General features: G+C 45.4%; 1 protein-coding gene across 1 annotated transcript in view; it reads left to right on the forward strand.

Annotated features, from left to right (window-relative positions):
• The first annotated feature begins 352 nt into the window (after positions 1-352).
• Positions 353-18,189, forward strand: part of NVL (nuclear VCP like) — a 258,431-nt gene continuing 240,594 nt past the window's right edge. The window contains 7 exon segments of the mRNA XM_030194664.1: positions 353-497; positions 5,065-5,117; positions 6,131-6,342; positions 6,602-6,721; positions 7,283-7,522; positions 9,687-9,743; positions 17,457-17,514. Coding sequence (XP_030050524.1) covers positions 353-497; positions 5,065-5,117; positions 6,131-6,342; positions 6,602-6,721; positions 7,283-7,522; positions 9,687-9,743; positions 17,457-17,514 — 885 coding nt within the window.

Genomic DNA, 18,189 nt, shown 5'->3' on the forward strand with positions numbered 1-18,189 from the left:
GAAAAGTTGTAAATCCACAGGTAATAGACCAGAAGGACCGGGGAAGTGGCGAAGAGCAGGGGCTATCAGACGCCTCCTAACAGTATAAATCAGGCTCAGTTCGCACTCCCCAGACCTGCAGGTAGAGCAAACGGAAGCAGGGGGCGGATGAAGCATGGAACAGCTGATTAGCAGCAAGATGAGGCTCCTCCTTCATCTAGATGATTAAATAGCTGAGCGTTGAGCACCACCTCTTCCAGAGCAGGGAGAGCGGCACCAGCACTCAGTATCGACGGCGGATGCGGAGGCACAGTGAAGGAAGGCCAAGAAGTGGGAGACCGTTAAATGGCGGCCTTAAAGCCGCTGCCGGGGCATGTCGTCTTCACCCCCGAAACCGCCACGGAGAAGAAGACAGCTGATCGTGGTAACAGCGGTGGGGGAAAAAACCAAAAACAAAACAGCACGGAGAACCACCCTCATGCGAGCGGAGTGCAGTAGCGGTCAGCTGGGAGGAGGAGGTAGGTTCCGCAGAGAGGCCTATTAGGAAAAGGCACAGTCGATCGACGGGATAGGAAAGTTGAGTGCAGTCAGGCTCTGAGCAGGGACCAGGAAGGCTTACAAATTCAAAATTGGCAAAAATAGTTAGAAATAGTCAGGTAGATGGGGAGCTGTAGTGCTGGCACCCGGAGCAGTGGTTTTGGTTTTGGAGTCCGTTAGTCAGCGGCCATCATTCTATGCTGTTGGAGGCTCCCTTTCTGTTACCTCTGGTTCTGCACCTGTTGTCACAGGGTCCGGTGGCCATGGAGGATGCCTGCCGCTTTGGTCTTATGGCATGGCGATTGAGAAGGCGCAATTGACAGACAAAGGCTACTCAAATAAGGTAATTTCCACTCTCCTGCAGGCCCGTAAGCGCTGCACTTCTGTGGCTTATGCCAGGATTTGGCGCCAGTTTGAAGTCTGGTGTGTTTCAAGAGCGCTTTCTCCATTGCGGGCTCCTGTCTCGCCGATTCTGGACTTTTTGCAGGATGGTGTACACAAAGGCTTGGCCTATAATTCCCTGCGGGTGCAAGTGGCAGCATTGGCCTCCCTGCATGGCAAGGTTGAAGGCGTGTCCTTAGCTGCTCATCCAGATATGGCACGGTTTCTTAGAGGGGTGCTTTGGCTCCGTCCTCCCGTGCGGGCACCTTGTCCAGCTTGGAACCTGGGGTTAGTATTGAAGGCCCTTCAGGGGGCTCCCTTTGAACCGCTTCGGCGTGCTTCAGAGAAAGATTTGACACTGAAGGCCGTCTTTTTAGTGGCCATTACTTTGGCGAGACGGGTGTCAGAGCTCCAGGTGCTGTCCTGTAGAGACCCTTTTCTGCAATTCTCTGAGTCAGGGGTCACGGTTCGGACCGTGCCTTCCTTCATGCCTAAGGTGGTTTCAGCGTTTCACCTAAACCAGCCTGTTTTTCTTCCCTCCTTTGTTGAGGAGGAGTTTCCAGATTCATTTGGGCAGTTGCACCTTTTGGATGTGCGCAGGACTCTGTTGCAGTATCTGCGAATTACAAATTCTTTCAGGACCTCTGATCATCTTTTTGTGCTGTTTGCAGGTCCTCGCAGAGGGTTTTCAGCGTCTAAAGTCACTATTGCCCGTTGGCTCAAAGAAGCTATCTTTTCAGCATTTCTGCTGTCTGGCCGGGCTCCGCCTGAAGCCTTTAAGGCACATTCCACAAGAGCGATTTCCTCTTCCTGGGCGGAAACTGGAGCACTATCTCTTCATGAGATTTGCAGTGCTGCAACATGGGCTTCTAAGCTCTCTTTCGCCCGACATTACAGGCTGGATGTGGCTGCCAGGAGGGATGCGCGTTTTGGAGCAAAGGTGCTAGCGCGTGGTGTGGCTTGTTCCCACCCTATTTAGGGATTGCTTTGTTACATCCCATACGTAATGGCTTCATCTGCTTGATGACAAGGAAGGGAAAATTAGGTTCTTACCATGATAATTTTCTTTTCTTTAGTCATAGCAGATGAAGCCATGAGCCCTCCCTGTATGATTGTCTGTATTACAGTGATTCTGATTTTAGGTGCTGTTCTTGTTTCCTGAAGTTATATTCCTTCCTTGGGGAGTCGGAAAACAGTCTTCAGGATTCTTGTTACAGTTATAGGAGGATGAGTTCATTCCCTCCAGTTCATGTTTTGGGAGGATGAGTTTATTCCCTCCAGGAGGATGCAAGTATTCCCTCCGTTTATACAAAGTGGAGGACGAGTTTATTCCCTCCAGGAGGATGAGTTCATTCCCTCCTTTTTTGAGTTCATGCCCTTGTTAAGGGGCCATCGTTCGCTGTGAGGAAAGTTCATGTTATTCCCATTGCGGTTTGCCATACTGCTTTGGAAGCTTCAAATACTGAAGAGGCAGTGGAGCTAGCTGGCCATGAGGCACTGTGAAAAGTTGAGTGCTCTTTATCTCCCCCTGCTGGTTGATGGACACAACCCATACGTAATGGCTTCATCTGCTATGACTAAAGGAAAGAAAATTATCATGGTAAGAACCTAATTTTCCCTTTTTATACTCATTATTTAACTTTATTTTTATAATTTTTCTTTATACAGTTTTACGTTTTATAATGAGAATGAATAAGCACTTAGCTGCTGTAACACTGGAACTAGTGGATACGCCTGACAGCGAGCTCCTGTTTCGCTGATGCTTCCTAAGGAGCTGAACCCATAGTTTTCTATAACACCCTGCAAACAAGTGAACAGCATTAACTTAAACACTTTTCCGAGAGATTAGAGAACTCGTGGATCTTAATAAATTCTTGCACATACCTGCTATACATGTCAGCGTCTGTCCTGTTAGCAGTCTTTCCGAACTAAGATGGCAGTCTGGTTTTAAACCAACTCCGACCCTAACAACCAATCAAATTTCACTAGAAATTTAAAGGGAACTCAATCTTTTAAGGCAGTTACTCCCCAAAATGCATCATTGAACTGCTCACTCTCTTTCCATATTCGCGGGTAGGTACTTTGTAAGAAAGCTTTCCATTCCACTTGATTGTTTAACCCTGCTGGAGCAAGGGATCCCAACCTATAAATCCAGTGTTGTTCCCGCTGGACTATTTGATGGTCTCTATCCCCACCTCTTGATGATTTTGGAATATGGTCAATCACTATGCACTTAAAATCCTCGAACTTATGTGTTTTTTTTCTATACTGTGTGCGACCAAAGGGGCTTCTAGGCATGAATATTTTAAATTATGCTTATGATCGCTAAGTCTTTGTTTTAAAGACCGCAAGGTTTTCCCTACATATAATTTTAAGCACGTGCATATCAAAATGTACACCACATGCGTTGTATCACAGTCTGTATGGAATCTAAGATGATATTCTCTGGTATCTAACGGGTTGGTAAATGACTTTGCTGTCATCATGATTGGACAGAAGCTGCATCTTGTACATTGTCTGTGCCCCGGAGTCCTGACTGTACTAGTGGGTAACATTTTGTTTTGCAAAATTTCCTTTAAATTTTGATTTCTTGTATATGCTATTCTCAACATATGGTTCTGAAAGGTAGGGATGGAGTTGCATAATTTTCCAGTGTGTTTTAATTATTTGTACCGCTACATTCGTGAATAACGTAACACACGTTTGTAAATTCTCTGTATCTATATTTTTGTTATTAGTACATAGCAATTGATTCCAATGGTTATATTTAGCGTGGGTATAAGCTGTTTTCACTACATGCTCTGGGTATCCTCGAGATTTGAATTTCTGTATTACTGTTTTTGCTTGATCTTAAGGTCTTTCTGCAATTTTTCACAATCTGCATGTGTTTTGACACCTTTGAATAGTTTTGGGTCATCTGCAAATATAATCACCTCATTCGTAGCCTTGCTTAATTCCTTTAATGGGTATTCCTCTCATCAGCTAGCTCACCTTTATCCACATGTCTCTTCATGCCGTCTAAGAAATGAAACAAATTGATGAAGCAAGATTTCTCTTGGCTGAACCCATGCTGACTCTGGCCCATTAACCCATTTTTGTCTGTGTGTTCCATAATTTTATGCTGGCTTGGATATTGTCTGTGTAGCAGAGGGATGCAAACTGCAAGCTCTGACATCTCCAGTGGCCCTCACCAATTCACATTCACACAGCCAAACTTGAATTTCCAGTTTTGGCTTCAACTGAAACCAGGCGATCAGTTTCGGCTTCTGCCAGATGCTTTCAGCTTTGGTGGCGGTTTCGGACGAAACGGAAGAAAGCAGGTTCAGCCAACCTCTATTGGCTAGTATCTTACTCCAAACCATGCACCTCCTGAGTGACTGTTGGCTTTTTCTGAGGCTCTTGTGTAAACTCTGCTTTCTTTCTCTCTCTCTCTCTCTCCCCTTTTTAAAGGTTAGTGCCAGCAGCCTGGTTCCACCCTGTTTAACTGAAACACATTCTTTTTAGAATAGGTTCCCTCTTCTGAAGAATGTGCCCGGTTCCTAAGAAACCTAAGTCCCTCCTCTTTGTCCACTATCTTATCCATACATTGGTACTCCAGAGCTCTGCCTGCCTCTTGAGTCTTGCATGTGGCTCAAGGAGCATTTCTCAGAATACTGCCTGGAAGTTCAGTGTTTCATCTTTCTTCCTAATATCCCAAATTTGGCTTGCAAAACATCTCTCCAACACTTTGCTATGTTGTTGGTACCCATGTGTACCAAAACAGCTAGTTCCTCCCCAGAACTGTCTGAAATTCTGTCTAGGTGGTGCATGAGGTTGCCAACTCCACACCAGGCAGGCGAGTAACTATGTGATCCTCATGTCCACCAGCCACCCAGCTATCTACATGTCTAATGATTGAATCACCAATAAAATGTCCATCCTAAAACTTTCCTCCTGAGCACAAGCTTCTGGAGACATCCTCAGTGTGAGAAGATATTATGTTACTCAGAGTACTTGCTACAGGGTCACTTCCTGCCACAGCAAAGTGATGCTCTCTTTCCAGGTGATCTTTCTTCTCCAAGGAATCACATTGGAGAGGTCTTGTCCACTCTATCTGTGCAGGAAGGGGAGGGGAGGTAGGGTTTCTAAGCTCAGGATGGATTATAATCATTTGATCCTGTGTTTCAGTGCAGAATATGGTAGAAGGAAACGAAATGCTTTTAGGATCCAAGTGGAAAAAGGTGAGTTGTCGTGTCCCAGTTGAAGGCTGTTGACTCTTCTCTTCTCTTCTCTTGTCTGTAACAGAGATCCTTCAAGGACAAAACTTATCTGTTCAACTAATACTACTTTTTGTGAGCTAGAAGTAATTATGTAACATAGTAGATAATGATAATATGCAAAGATCAAGCGGCTCATCCAGCCTGCCTAGTTATGTCAGAGGATCTAGCTCAGTTGCCTGCAGGAAATTGCTCAGAGTCACTTTGTCATCTTGGTACTTTGCCATAATGAGTAGAAAATACGAAACATTTAAGTTTATCTAACGCCCATTCCCTCTCACTCATGTCTTATCACTATGCTGTGGAATAATCCAAACGGCTATCAAACTGGTGCCCAAGCTTCCAGCATTCTAGATCCCCATGTCCTTACTGGTACCAGGTAACCACCACTCTGCCAGCATAAGCCAAGTTGGTTTCTGGGGGTGTGAAAGGCTGGCCTTGTAGCATCTCTAGCTCATGCTTCCATACTCTGCTGTTATTTTCTTATTTCTCTTTCTTAGCGTCAGCTTACACTGTTCTGAACCAGCAGGTGTTATTCCTTCCCACCAGCAGATGAAGGTAGAGAAAGCTGAATTCAACCAGTGACATCACCAATTATAATCTGTGGTGGTCTCTGGAACAAAAATTAATCCAGGTGATGTATAATGCTTTATTTTGTGTTGAAAAAAAGACTCTACACAAATTCATGTTTCGGCCAAAGGGCCTTCATGAGGAGTCTAAAAACAAAACAAAAACAAATACCATACATAAATAAAAAGTAAGATGCATAATATCTTGAGTTGTGAAATCAGATATGCATTGAATTTGCATTCATGTATTCTATTTATCATTCTAATACTATGTTTCTTTAGCTTTTCTTATTCTTGGACGTTTATTACATATTTTACTTTTATTTGTATTATGTGTATTCTGTATATGTATTTTTATTGATATTATGTATTTTACTTTTTATGTATGGTATTTACTTTTGTTTTTAGACTCCAGATGGTTCCCTTAGAGGTGCCAGGACTCTGGATCACCTTTATACTTTTGCTCCGGAGGAAGTTGAAAGGTATTGGCTTTTTTGTAAGGAGGATGCTGTGGCCTTGGCAGTCACCAAGGTGACTGCTGTGCCAGTCCAGGGGGGCTTGGCTCTGAAGGAGCTCCATGACAAGAAGGTGGAGCAGCAGCTTCCTCTAACTTTCTGTGGGTACTTTCAGTATTCAGGCTGCCATTTGTGTTGGTTATGTGGCAATGTCCATGCTGCAATGGTTGCATCAGCTCCTGGAGTCCCCAGAGGTGGCTTGCCTGGAGTCGGGACAGCCTTTTGTGGCCGACGTTCTATATGATTTAGTCCGCTTAGCTTCCTGCTCAATGACTCCTTCTGTGGTCGGACGCTGGTGGTTGTGGATTTTACCTCTTGGTGGCAGATGCGGCTTCCAAAAAGCAGTTGAGCATCTCCCCTTTAGGGTGCAGTTGCTCTTTGGAGAGGACCTGAAGAAGCTGGTGATGGATAAGGGGGAGGCACGGCCTGTCCAGCTCCCTGAGCTGCAGCAGAAAGGCTCTTGGCTTTCCTCCACTTCCAAGGGGTACACTAGAGGGTTGGAGCATTTTTGCCCAGGGTAGGTCCTTTGGGCAGGGTTCCTTTCAAGGCCCCAAAAGAGTTGTCCCCCTGCACTGTCCAATGAGGGTGTTCCTGGCCTCTTGTTGGTGCTGTTGGGAGGCAGGCTGTCTTTCTTCTGGGACGAGTGGGCCCATATTGCCGCAATCATTGGGTCCTGGAGGTGGTCAGCAGTGGGTATTCTCTGAAGTTAGCCTGTTGGTGTTAGATGCCTTCATGGTCTCGCCTGCGTTTCAGCTCTGAAGCAAGATACTGTTGCATACCCTCTGCAGCACCTGTGTGCTCTCAGGGTGGTGGAGCCTATGCCTCTGATAGAACGCGCTGGGGATGGTACTCCATTTATTTCATCGTCCCGAAGAAAGATGGCTCCTTCCATTCCATCTTGGATTTCAAAGGAGTCAGCACTTGCCTCATGGTCTAACACATTCGGATGGAGATGTTGCATTGAGTTAGTCTCAGTGTGACCGGGGGAGTTCCTGACTTTCTTGAATCTCATGGAGGCTTATCTCCATAATCCCTATTATCATAGAAGATATCTGGGCTTCTGTTTGCTGGGCAAGCTTTTTCAGTTTTGGACCTTGCCTTTTGGCCTGGCTATGATGCCACGCACATTTTCCAAGGTGATGGTGGTGGTGATGACGGCAGTGCATCTTTGGCACCAGGGGTTCAGGTTCATCTGTTTCCTGGATGACTGGCTGATTCAGGTGGATTCAGCAGCAGAGGCTTGTCAGGCCACCAATCAGATCATCTATCTTCTGGAGTCCCTGGGGTTGGTTATGAATCATCCCAAGAGCCATCTGTATCTATCTCAGGTTCTGGAGTACCTAGAGTTTGCCTTGACATGTGCCGGGGAATGTTGTTTCGTCTGGAGGAGTGGGTGCAGAAGTGCGGTCTGTGCAAGCTTCCCTCGGCCCACAGTCTGGGACTACTTACGGCTCTGGGCTCTATGGTGGTGACTTTGGAGGTGGTGCTTTGGGCGAGAAATCATATGCACCCTCTGCAGCAGGCCCTGTTGTCCTGGTGAGCTTCGGCCTCGCAGGACTTCCACTTACACCCTGGACCAGGTTCAGTCTGGCCTGGTGGGACAGTCCAGTTGAACCTATTGAGGGGGGGGGTTCCCTCTGGGTCCTCAGGTGCTGATCACCATGGATGCACACCTTCTTGGCTACTACTACTACTTAACATTTCTAGAGCGCTTGGCTGGGGAGCTTACTGTTGAATAGTGCTGGGCACCAGATCCAGCCAGGAGGCATCCTGGTCCATCACTGCCTGGAGACCGGGCGATCCAGTTGGCTCTGTTGGAGTTTCAGCTGCTTCTGGAAGTGAAAGCTATCAGAGTAATGTCGGACAATGCAACGTGGTGGCGTACATCAACATGCAGGGCAGAACCTGGAGTCAGGTGGTGGCCCTGGAGCTGGTGAGCTTCTGTTGCTGGGTGGAAGCTCATCTGCAGGCTCTTTCATTGGTCCATGTTGTGGGCAAGGACAATGTGCAAATGGACACTCAGTCGGTCTCTTCTGGATCCGGGAGAGTGGGAACTGAGGCACCAGGCCTTCCAGCTCATAGTGGACTGCTGAGGGCCTCCTCAGTTCAACTTGATGGCCTCATGAGCCATTGTGAAGGTGGAGCACTTCTTCAGTAGATGGAGGGTCCTGGCTTTTCAGTGGATAGATGCCTTGGTTCAAACCTTGGCCAGTAGCGATGCTGCTCTGTGTTCCCTCTCAAGCCTTTGGTGGGGCAGGTGTTGCGCAGGATTGCCCATCATCCACATTTGGTTGTGCTGGTTGCGCTGGATTGTCCCCGCAGTCCTTGGTACACAGATCTCTAGCGCCTGCTGGTAGGCGACCCTCTTCCTCTGCCCAGGGGTTGGGGACTTCTTCGGCAGGGGCCAGTAGACATGAAGGATCGGGATCCCTTTTGGCTTACAGTGTGGCCATTGAAAGGCAGTGCTTAAAGAAACTTGAATTTGGCAGTGATTACTACCCTGAGGCTACACAAACTGGAGAGCATTTTTCTGTACCTGGAGCAGACGAATGAGTATCGTTTCTCTAATCACCTATTTTGTGTTCTTTCATGGCTCTTGGAATGGTCAGGTGGTCCCCAAGTTGTCTATTGTGAGGTGGAATAAGTTGGCTATTGAGTCTGTCTACATTGGTATGGGTAGTCCAGTGCATTAAGGACTGAAGGCCCACTTGACCAGGGTTCAGGCTGTTTCGCCTGAGGAGATTTGCAGGGCGATGACTTGGTCTTTGCTCTATTTCCTTCCCTAAGCATTACCAGTTGGATGTTGGCAGAGCGGTCATTTGGGGGCGGGGGCGGGGGGGGGGGCTTTGTCTTTCCCTGCCATTAGGTCTGCTTCGGTACATCCCGCTGATTCAGATCAGTGTAAGCTGATGCTAAGAAAGGAGAAATTATATCTTAACTGATAATTTCTTTTCTTTAGTCAGCATTGCTGTTCTGAAATTCTGCCCTTGAAATACTTCAGCCCGGGCCTGGGGTTCTGGATATGCTTTGTTTCTTTCTTATTGGATGTAGCTGAAGAAGAGTAAGATCTGATTCTGGCAGCAATATGAGGTTCCTGTGATATGGCTATTCCCTGGTATATGCAGGGTAACGAGTGTCACTCTATGGTGTTTGCTCTCTTGCTTATCATTGCAGCTGCAGTGATTGATAGGGCTGGATGTGTTCATAAAGGGACCCTCTTCTGCTTGGGCAGATGCATACTGGATTGTTCCGAGCACACAGATTGTAGCTGGAGGTGTCACTGGTTGAATTCATTTTTCGCTACATCCGTCTGCTAGTGGGAAGGAATAACATCTCTGGTTCAGAACAGTGACGCTGACTAAAGAAAAATAAAATTATCAATTAAGACATAATTTCTTCTTTGTTTTTAGTGTTTAATGTCATCTGCAGTGAAAAAGAAAATGATTTAGAAGCGTTGGAGGAAGACATCTAGCAAAGAGAGAAAGGCAGGAGCCCAAGGGGATTGGGTAAGTGGGGGAAGAGCTGTCACTGGGAGAACTGTTGCTTTAAGGTGAGTGCCACTCTGTGTTTTCTGTAGTGGAATGAGGAGACATGAGGACAAGCACAGAGGATCTCTAAAGGGTGAGGAAGGGATTGTAGAGCTTATCAGTAGTATGGATGGACAGTCTTTATCTGTATTGTTCTTTGATTTGTGTCTTGATTGAGAAAAAAAATTCTCTAAAGTGTTTAATATTGCTTTAAAATACCTTACAGCACTATCAAAAGGTCGCTTGAGTGTATATGCCATTATGGGTATATTATTCTATTATATGATATATGGGCATTATAAAAATCACTTATTTCCTTATCATCCTGGTAGGCCAGTCCACACTTATGGGATATGCTACCCTACCAGCAGATGAGGCAGAGACCTGAGCTTTCAAGTGACACATAATACAGTCTGGAGCATGCCAGTATTTCTCTTCCTCCTGCAGGTGGGGCACGTGGACTTCATGCAGCAGGATTCTGTTTTGTGTTGTGCCAGACTCCTTTGTGTGCCGGTGGCTCGCAATTGGATCTTTGGCAAAGGATAGCTCACAGAGATCAGTCCACAGACCTTTCCGCTGTTTAAGCAGCAGGAGTTTGCCCACTTGGGACCTAAATCCTGGCTGTGGGCCTCAGCTTGGTCAGACTGCATGGGCCACTGCCAGATGGGGTAAATACTTTGGCATTGGTTGGACTCTCCTTTCCTCCCAGGCTGGGGTAATCCCATAGTTGGTTCCCTCTACAGTTTTTAAGGGGAAAAAAAGAGGCACTTTCAGGGAAGGCAAAAGTGAAAGCCCTGAAGCTGATTGGAGGCAGCAGGGAGGGAATTCTCCCGTTAATCAGTGAGCAGAGAATGCCAGGAAGAGAGAGGTGATGCCTAACAGGGGGCCTTTTATGTGGGGCCTGCTGGTGCCAGCATGTTAGTAACGATGCCTGATCCTTGCTTGTGCCTGAATGTGATGGAGAGCTGTTTGGTGCATGGAGGGGTTGGGGGTGGGGGATCTACTGGAGGTTCTGATATCAGAAAGAGCCGGTCAGCACAGATTGATGTTGAGACAGTTTGCAGGGGAAATCGCTGGTGGGAATGGTGGCTATTTTAGCTCCTGACCGTGTAGCTTCAGCAATTTGCTTGTTTTTTTGATGCCTCAGCTCATGCCTGGTGACTGGGTTGTTCCTGCCTCTGGTCTTTGACCAGGGGGACCTATTGGGTAACCTATTGCAATTCTTGGGGTTTTAGTTACTGTAGACATTTGCTGCCTGATTTCAAAAAGCCTTGGAAGGCCTGCCAGGAGCCAACCCAGTGAGTACAGGGCAGGCTCAAAACAGAGGACCGACAAGGGCATCTCAGGACCTGTCTGGTAGAGTGGCCAGTGGTCAATTTTTGAGCTTATATATGTGTACAGCACTGTGTAGGTCTAGCAGCACTATAGAAATGATTAGTAGTAGTAGTCCAATGCTGGCTGTGTTGTTTCAGGCTCTCTATTTTTGGAATGTGGATATGAATGATTTCTTTCCTATTGATTTCGTAGTTATACTGCTTTGTCAGCTAACAGCAGTAAGTCTACAATAAATCAACAACAGATGACTGGGATGTAGCTGAGGACGACCACATTGCTAGCCCCTTCAGATAGCTTGTCTCTGGAGTCTGAGTAGCTCTCCCTTGAAGAGGTGATGGACTCAATCATCTACTTCCATCAATGGAAGGTTCCCATCGTGAATTTCACAGGTAATCATATCTCTGAGCATTGCCGAGGCAGCTCCAGAGGAAGTGGCAGAAACGGAACCCATTTTGGAGGGGGGGGGGGGGCTTTGCAAACTTTCCAGAGATCTTCCTCTTCATAAGGCTCTTTCTAAGATGGTTTTTGCCAGGTTTAGGTCCCGATACAAAGCACGTAATGGACATAACACAACTCTTCCGTTCTCCGATTCCCTAATGTGGCTGTGCCACATGAACTTGATCTTACCACACAACATCACCCTGTAGTTTGTTCACACCGGAGCCTGCAAATCCTCTCCGGTACTATGTAGCCACATTTAGCCTACAGATAGGTGGGAAAATGTGGGATACAAGTAAAAAAAATAAAGATACTAGTTCTCAAAGGGACTAGAGTCATGGGTAACTTTATGCTCTTCCGCACAAAATGTAGACTGCCTTTTCCATTTGCCCTGGATGGTTCTTAGGAGCGAAAGGTGAAGTCCTGCTTAAAACAGCTCATAGTGTCCAGTGAGGGTTATGTAGCTAGAGTCTTACTTTGCTGGGTATGGCAATTACCAGCATCTTCACGACGGTGGACCTGGAGTCCAGGGAGACATTTCTAGTGGATGCTGTCTGTAACTGGTTCAGATAAATTCCAGGTCAGTGGCCTCTGTGTTAGTGGAGTGTAGATGAGTAGCTGACTTGTCCTCTGAATCACATTTGAACAAGCCTCCTTTCCATAGTCATCTCTTTTTTTTCATTTTGGTTTCTTGGCAAACTTATTCTGTTCCAAGTGCTGCTGTTTGGCCTCACCGTGGTAACAAGGATCTTCTCCAAGGTCATGGTGGTGGCAGCAGCCTTCTTGTGTTGGAAGGCATCAAAATCAATCTATACTTAGTAACATAGTAGATGACGGCAGAAAAAGACCTGCACGGTCCATCCAGTCTGCCCAACAAGACAACTTATGTGTGCTACTTTTGTGTATACCCTACTTGATTTGTACCTGTGCTCTTCAGGGCACAGACCGTATAAGTCTGCCCAGCACTATCCCCGCCTCCCAACCACCGGCTCTGGCACAGACCGTATAAGTCTGCCCAGCACTATCCCCGCCTCCACCACCGGCTCTGGCACAGATCGTATAAGTCTGCCCAGTGCTATCCCTGCCTCCCAACCTACAGTCCCGCCTCCCACCACTCTCTCTGGCACAGACCGTGTAAGTCTGCCCCACACTATCCCCGCCTCCCACTACTGGCTCTGCTATCCAATCTTGGTTAAGCTCCTGAGGATCCTTTCCTTCTGAACAGGATTCCTTTATGTTTTATCCCATGCATGTTTGAATTCCGTTACCGTTTTCATCTCCACCACCTCCCGCGGGAGGGCATTCCAAGCATCCACCACTCTCTCCGTGAAGAAATACTTCCTGACATTTTTCTTGAGTCTGCCCCCCTTCAATCTCATTTCATGTCCTCTCATTCTACCGCCTTCGTATCTCCGGAAAAGGTTCGTTTGCGGATTAATACCTTGGACAATTAGTTGAATCCATCTGACTGAGTAGAAGGCTTCTGGCTATGCATAGAATGATTCAGGTTCTGGAGAATCTTGGCTGAGTGGTGAATTAGTCTGAGAGTACCTACTCGTTCTCTGGAGTAACTGGGAGCTAATTTGATATCAGGATCAGCAAGGTGTATCTGACTCAGGAAAGGATGCTCAAGTTGCTGGGGCAGCTGAAGGACTTTTATGGTGGGCCCCAACACATGGGATGATTTTTAGCTTTTGGAAACAATGGTAGTGATGTTGGAGCTGGTCCCTTGCGCACAGGCCCACGAGCCCTGTTATCTTGTTGGTCACCCAGGAGTGCAGATTTCTTACTTTGCAAGTCTCCACTGAGTGGGAGTTGGTGTGGTGAAGGTCCACCCAGAATCTCTTCAGTATTATGGTGATGGTTCATGTCAGGCTGAGGACTACTGTTGGGGGGGGGGGGAGAGGGGTAGGTGAAGCAGGAAACATCTTGTCCCAGCAGTCACTTGGGCCATTGATCTTGCCCTAATGATCTTGCCTTGAAGAAGGGGAAGGTGACTTTTGTGATGCCTGACAATGCTGGGTCAACAAGCAAGGGGAGCACTAGGAATGTGGCCTTTGCTTTGGTTGGCTGTGCCATTGGGCAAAGTGCAATCTGCTGTCAGTCTGTGCAGCACACACAGCTAGAATGGAGAATGTGTGGGCAGACCTCCTCAGCAGGATCCAGGAGGCCTTCTGCATTCTGACTGGTGGTGGAGCACTGGGGCTACCCAGTGTTTTGATCTAATGGGGGTCCAAATAGAATGCCAAAACACTCTGATTATTCAGTCAGAGAAGAACTCATCTTGACAGAAATAGATTTGCTGGTACAGTCCTGGCTGTGCCAAAGCCCACTGGTATGTTTTTCCCCTGTGACTGCTCATCGGCAATGTAATCCTTGTGGTTCCAGATTGGCCTCGTAGGCCATGGTATGCCAACCTGATCTAGTTGTTGCTAGGCACTTCCCTACAGTGTTGTCTTGGGATCCAGGATTCATGCAGCAAAGACCAGTCATCATGGAGGATACAGATACCTTCTGGCTTATGGCCCAACACTTGAAAGGGTCCGGTTGAGGTGCAAGGTTATTGCTTTTCCAGTCATTGCTATTCTCCTGAAGACCTGCAAGGCATCTACTTCATTCTTGTATGTTTGAGACTGGCATGCATTTGAGTCCTGGTATGTAGACAGAGAGCTCTCCACCTGAAGAGTGGATGTTCATTTTGTTTTTCTTGCAGGCTGGGCTTTTTTTCAGTGCTTAAGCCCTTGGCTCCCTTAAGTACAGATATCCTTCATCCTGCCTAATAAGCAGGAAACAGCTGCTATCTTGTTGGCCATGTGTGTGCATGTTTCCTGGTTTTTGCAGGGCGGTTTGGCATATTTGGCCTCCCATTTGCCTTATTAGTTCTGCATTGGAACTTTAACTGTTTCCTGAATTTTTTGACAGGGCCTCCCTTTGAGCCTTTAAAGAGGATGTTTGAAAGATCTGACCTTAGCAATGGTCCTCTGGTAGCTATTTGCACAGGAGTTGCAGGCGCTGTCATATAGGGATCTGCATTTATTTTCTGTGCGTTTGGTGACTCTGTCCATGGTTCTAGCTTTTTTTGCCAAAGGTTGCCTTGCCTTTCATGTCGGTCTCTACCTTTGCCATTGTTTTTTTAATGGAAAAGAGGGATATTATTAGCATCATATCTATGCTATTTGAATGTTCTATTGTGTTGCTTGTTAGGTGTTTTATTGGTATTATGCTGGCATTGTATTTGTTGTTTGAATATTCTTCTATGCTGTCAATTATTGTATTGTTTGTATTATACTGACATATTTCCAAGTTTGCCTCATTTATTTTATTTGTTCATGTTGCTATTATGTTAACAAAATGGTAAGTCTTGTTAGACTGAACCTACTGTACACCGCCTTGGGGGAATCTGTTCATAAAGGTGGTTAATTAATTCTAATAAATAAAATGGTGTTGCCAGAACTTCATGTAAGCGGATGGCTGCAGAGCCCTGACTGAATATTTGGAAGATAGGAACTGCTTCCCGAATTCCGATCAACTTTTTTTCTTATTCATTGGACCACATGGAGTGAGGCAGCATCAAAATCTTCCTTAGCATGGTAGATCAAAGAGGCACTTGTAGATCAAAAAGGTTCCAGTGGGCCTGAGTACATAGGCACATGCTTATATGCAGTTGCTCCAGATGACATAAAGTGGTTACTTGTATCATTTCATTAGTTCATGGAATATTAAAGGATTGATGTCTGTGTCAGAGAGAGAGGGTAGCTTTGGAAAGGGCCTTGCCTTGCCTTTTGCTCGAAAGTTGAAGCTTGGAAACATGGTGTCAGTCTGGCCTGGTTAAGCAGGTTGAATAAGGAAGGTAAAATTGTTTTTTGTTCTTACCTGTTAATTTCCTTCCTTGAATCTTGCTCAGCCAGTCCAAGACCCACCTGGGAACTGTGACTTGTATTTCACTTCTCTGTGGCCTTCAATACAGCTAGGGCAATCTAATCATATAGTTTTGCAGAGGTTCTCTTTGGGGGATATGGTTTGGTTGTTGATTTTCTAAAATGTTGTGTTTCAGCTCTGTCACATATTTTGGTGATTTTCAGTTTCCACTCCTTATATGACACTGGAAAGCTCAGGTCTTTATCTCCATCAAATAGTCGGCCTGGACTGACCTAACAGGATTCAAGGAAAGGAATTTAGCAGGTAAGAACAAATTTTACTTCTCTGACCTTAGCACTTCCTCCTTCTCCTTTTGTACATTCAGCTCGTGGAGACAAGCCTTAAAAATTTAAAAAAAAAATCATTTTTAACATTCATTTACCTGGGGGTTCTTCCCCCTCACTCATACCTGGTCTGGTCATTACCATGACAGTTCTGGGCCAGGGGCCATAAACCTGGTGTCACTCTTAAGCAATGACTATGAAGCCCCTCTGCCCCAGCTCCCATTCCCATTCCAACCCACCTAGGAGCCAAAGACTCGGGGATTGAACCAGGAACCTTTCACATGACAGTGAACAGAACTTGTCACCTGAGCCACTGAGTTGGCCCTAAAAATTGCTTTTAATATCATGTTTAATTTTTAATTTAAGCCAAGTAGTTACAGTTGAATTCAGCTTTGAGTTCTTCACCCTTTAGTTCTGCTGTATCTCAAAATAGAGGGAGTTTCTGCAAATAAAATACAACATTATTTATCAGTTGTGTGTTCATAGTGAAATTATTCCAGGAATACCAACTCTGTTTTCTTGTAAATCACTCCAAAGGTTGATATGTAATGCCTGGCACCAATAATTTACCAGCATACACTTGAAAAAAAATTATGCTATGACAAAGTAGTACACTGAAGAGAAGCTTCAGTGGCTGAAGTCCAAAAATCAATTAGTAATGAAATCATGAAACCTTTCTTTGTTGTATTGCTAGAATTGAACTAAAAAACTGTACAGGGACTGAAGTCATTTGAAGGATATCCAATAGCCTAGGTTTTAGTCAAATTGGCATGAATGCTATCCATGTCTGCAAACTGAGTCAGTCTCTTGTTGAAAGTGGCTAGGTGTCCTAATAATACATTCTTTGCAAGGAACTGATTGGTTTGTAGAAGCACATCCTCTTTGGGGATATTCTGACAATGAGAACAGTTTGGTTAGGCATGAAAAGGGAATCCTCCGGCCTCATGGGAGCAGGTGCAGCGGCCACTTGTGTCTCAGATTTGAGCATGATCCTGAATAAAGTTACATGCTCACTTAGCTCTTGTTTAGTACTTTCTTCACAAAGGAAATGTCACTTTTAAAGGGCTTTATAATTCATAGTGCACCTTCTTTAATTAGTCACCTTATTTTCAACTGCTCTTACTCTCTTACCTATCCATATGTTAACCATCTCTCTGACCTCATATGCAACGTTCTTTAAATTAGTGACCTTTATTTTCTAACTCCTCTTACTCTCTTTACCTATCGATATGTTAACCATCCCTCTAACCTCATGTGCAACATTCTTTAAATTAGTCACCTTACTTTCCAACTCCTCTTACGCTCTTACCTATCTGTAGTTCCATCTTTGCTTATACCCTACCTGTCAATTAAAAATATTATATTATGTAGTGTGTTGGCGTTGTACGTAGCATACGATGCCATACTTTATATTATTTGAGGTTTTTACTGCTGTAATTGTCTATTGCTCATGTTTGATTTATTCTTGTTGGCACACTGCCTTGGAGTGAATTCCTTCAAAAAGGCAGTAAATAAATCCTAATAAATAGTGAGGCAGAAATGCTTCAGTGGAAAATGGTATAGAATTGAGAAGATATACACATCCTCCCTGTTTCCTCCCCCACTCACTGTTGCACTTAATCTGCAAGTGGAAATGAGGGGGGCCTTATGGCGGGTTTGTAAATCTCTGTCTGCATGCAGTCTCCTTTTCACTCCTTCTCCTCTCTTTTCCTTGAAGGGATCTAGACAACTACACTGAAGACTCCTCCGATGGTGAATGTTATCCAGAGTACCCTGTAAGTTATGCTTCACTTTGTATGTAAATAAATAAATAAAATTATTTTTGCTCCTCTATTGTACTTTTTTTTGTAAAATCATTGGTGTAGAGAGAGAAGTGGCCTACTAGGTAGAGCAAAGGGCTAAGAACCATGGAAGCCAGGGTTTGAATCCTGCTCCTACTGCCAACACTTCATGTGATCTTGGCCAAGTCACTTATCTCCCATTGCCTCAGGCACTCAGTTATACTGTAAGATGCTTGGTGTGGAGATCTACTGTACTGTAACACTGTACAGTGCTGCGAATGTCCAGTAGCGCTATAAACCTGATCATATAGGTTAAGGGATTTGATAAATTGCCTTTCTGTGGTTACAGTCAAAGCAGTTTACATATTATATACAGGTACTTTTCTGTCCCTAGTGGGCTCGCAATCTTGAGTTTGTACCTGAAGCAATGGAGAGTTAAGTGACTTGCCCAAGGTCACAAGGAGCTGGTTCACAGACCAGTGCGCTAACCATTAGCCTACTTATTATGAAGCCGAGTACCTTCCCCTGTGTTGTGTTAACTAAATGCTCTTTCACTGGTGTTTGCTCTTTTTCCCTCTTTGATGACCAGCTGAAACAGTTATCAGCTTGTGACTACAGTTGAGCTTCGTGTGTAAATGCTGCTTTTCAAACCATTGCCCTTGGTGCATG

This window comes from Microcaecilia unicolor, chromosome 3, assembly GCF_901765095.1.
Source record: "Microcaecilia unicolor chromosome 3, aMicUni1.1, whole genome shotgun sequence".
NCBI lineage: Eukaryota > Metazoa > Chordata > Amphibia > Gymnophiona > Siphonopidae > Microcaecilia > Microcaecilia unicolor.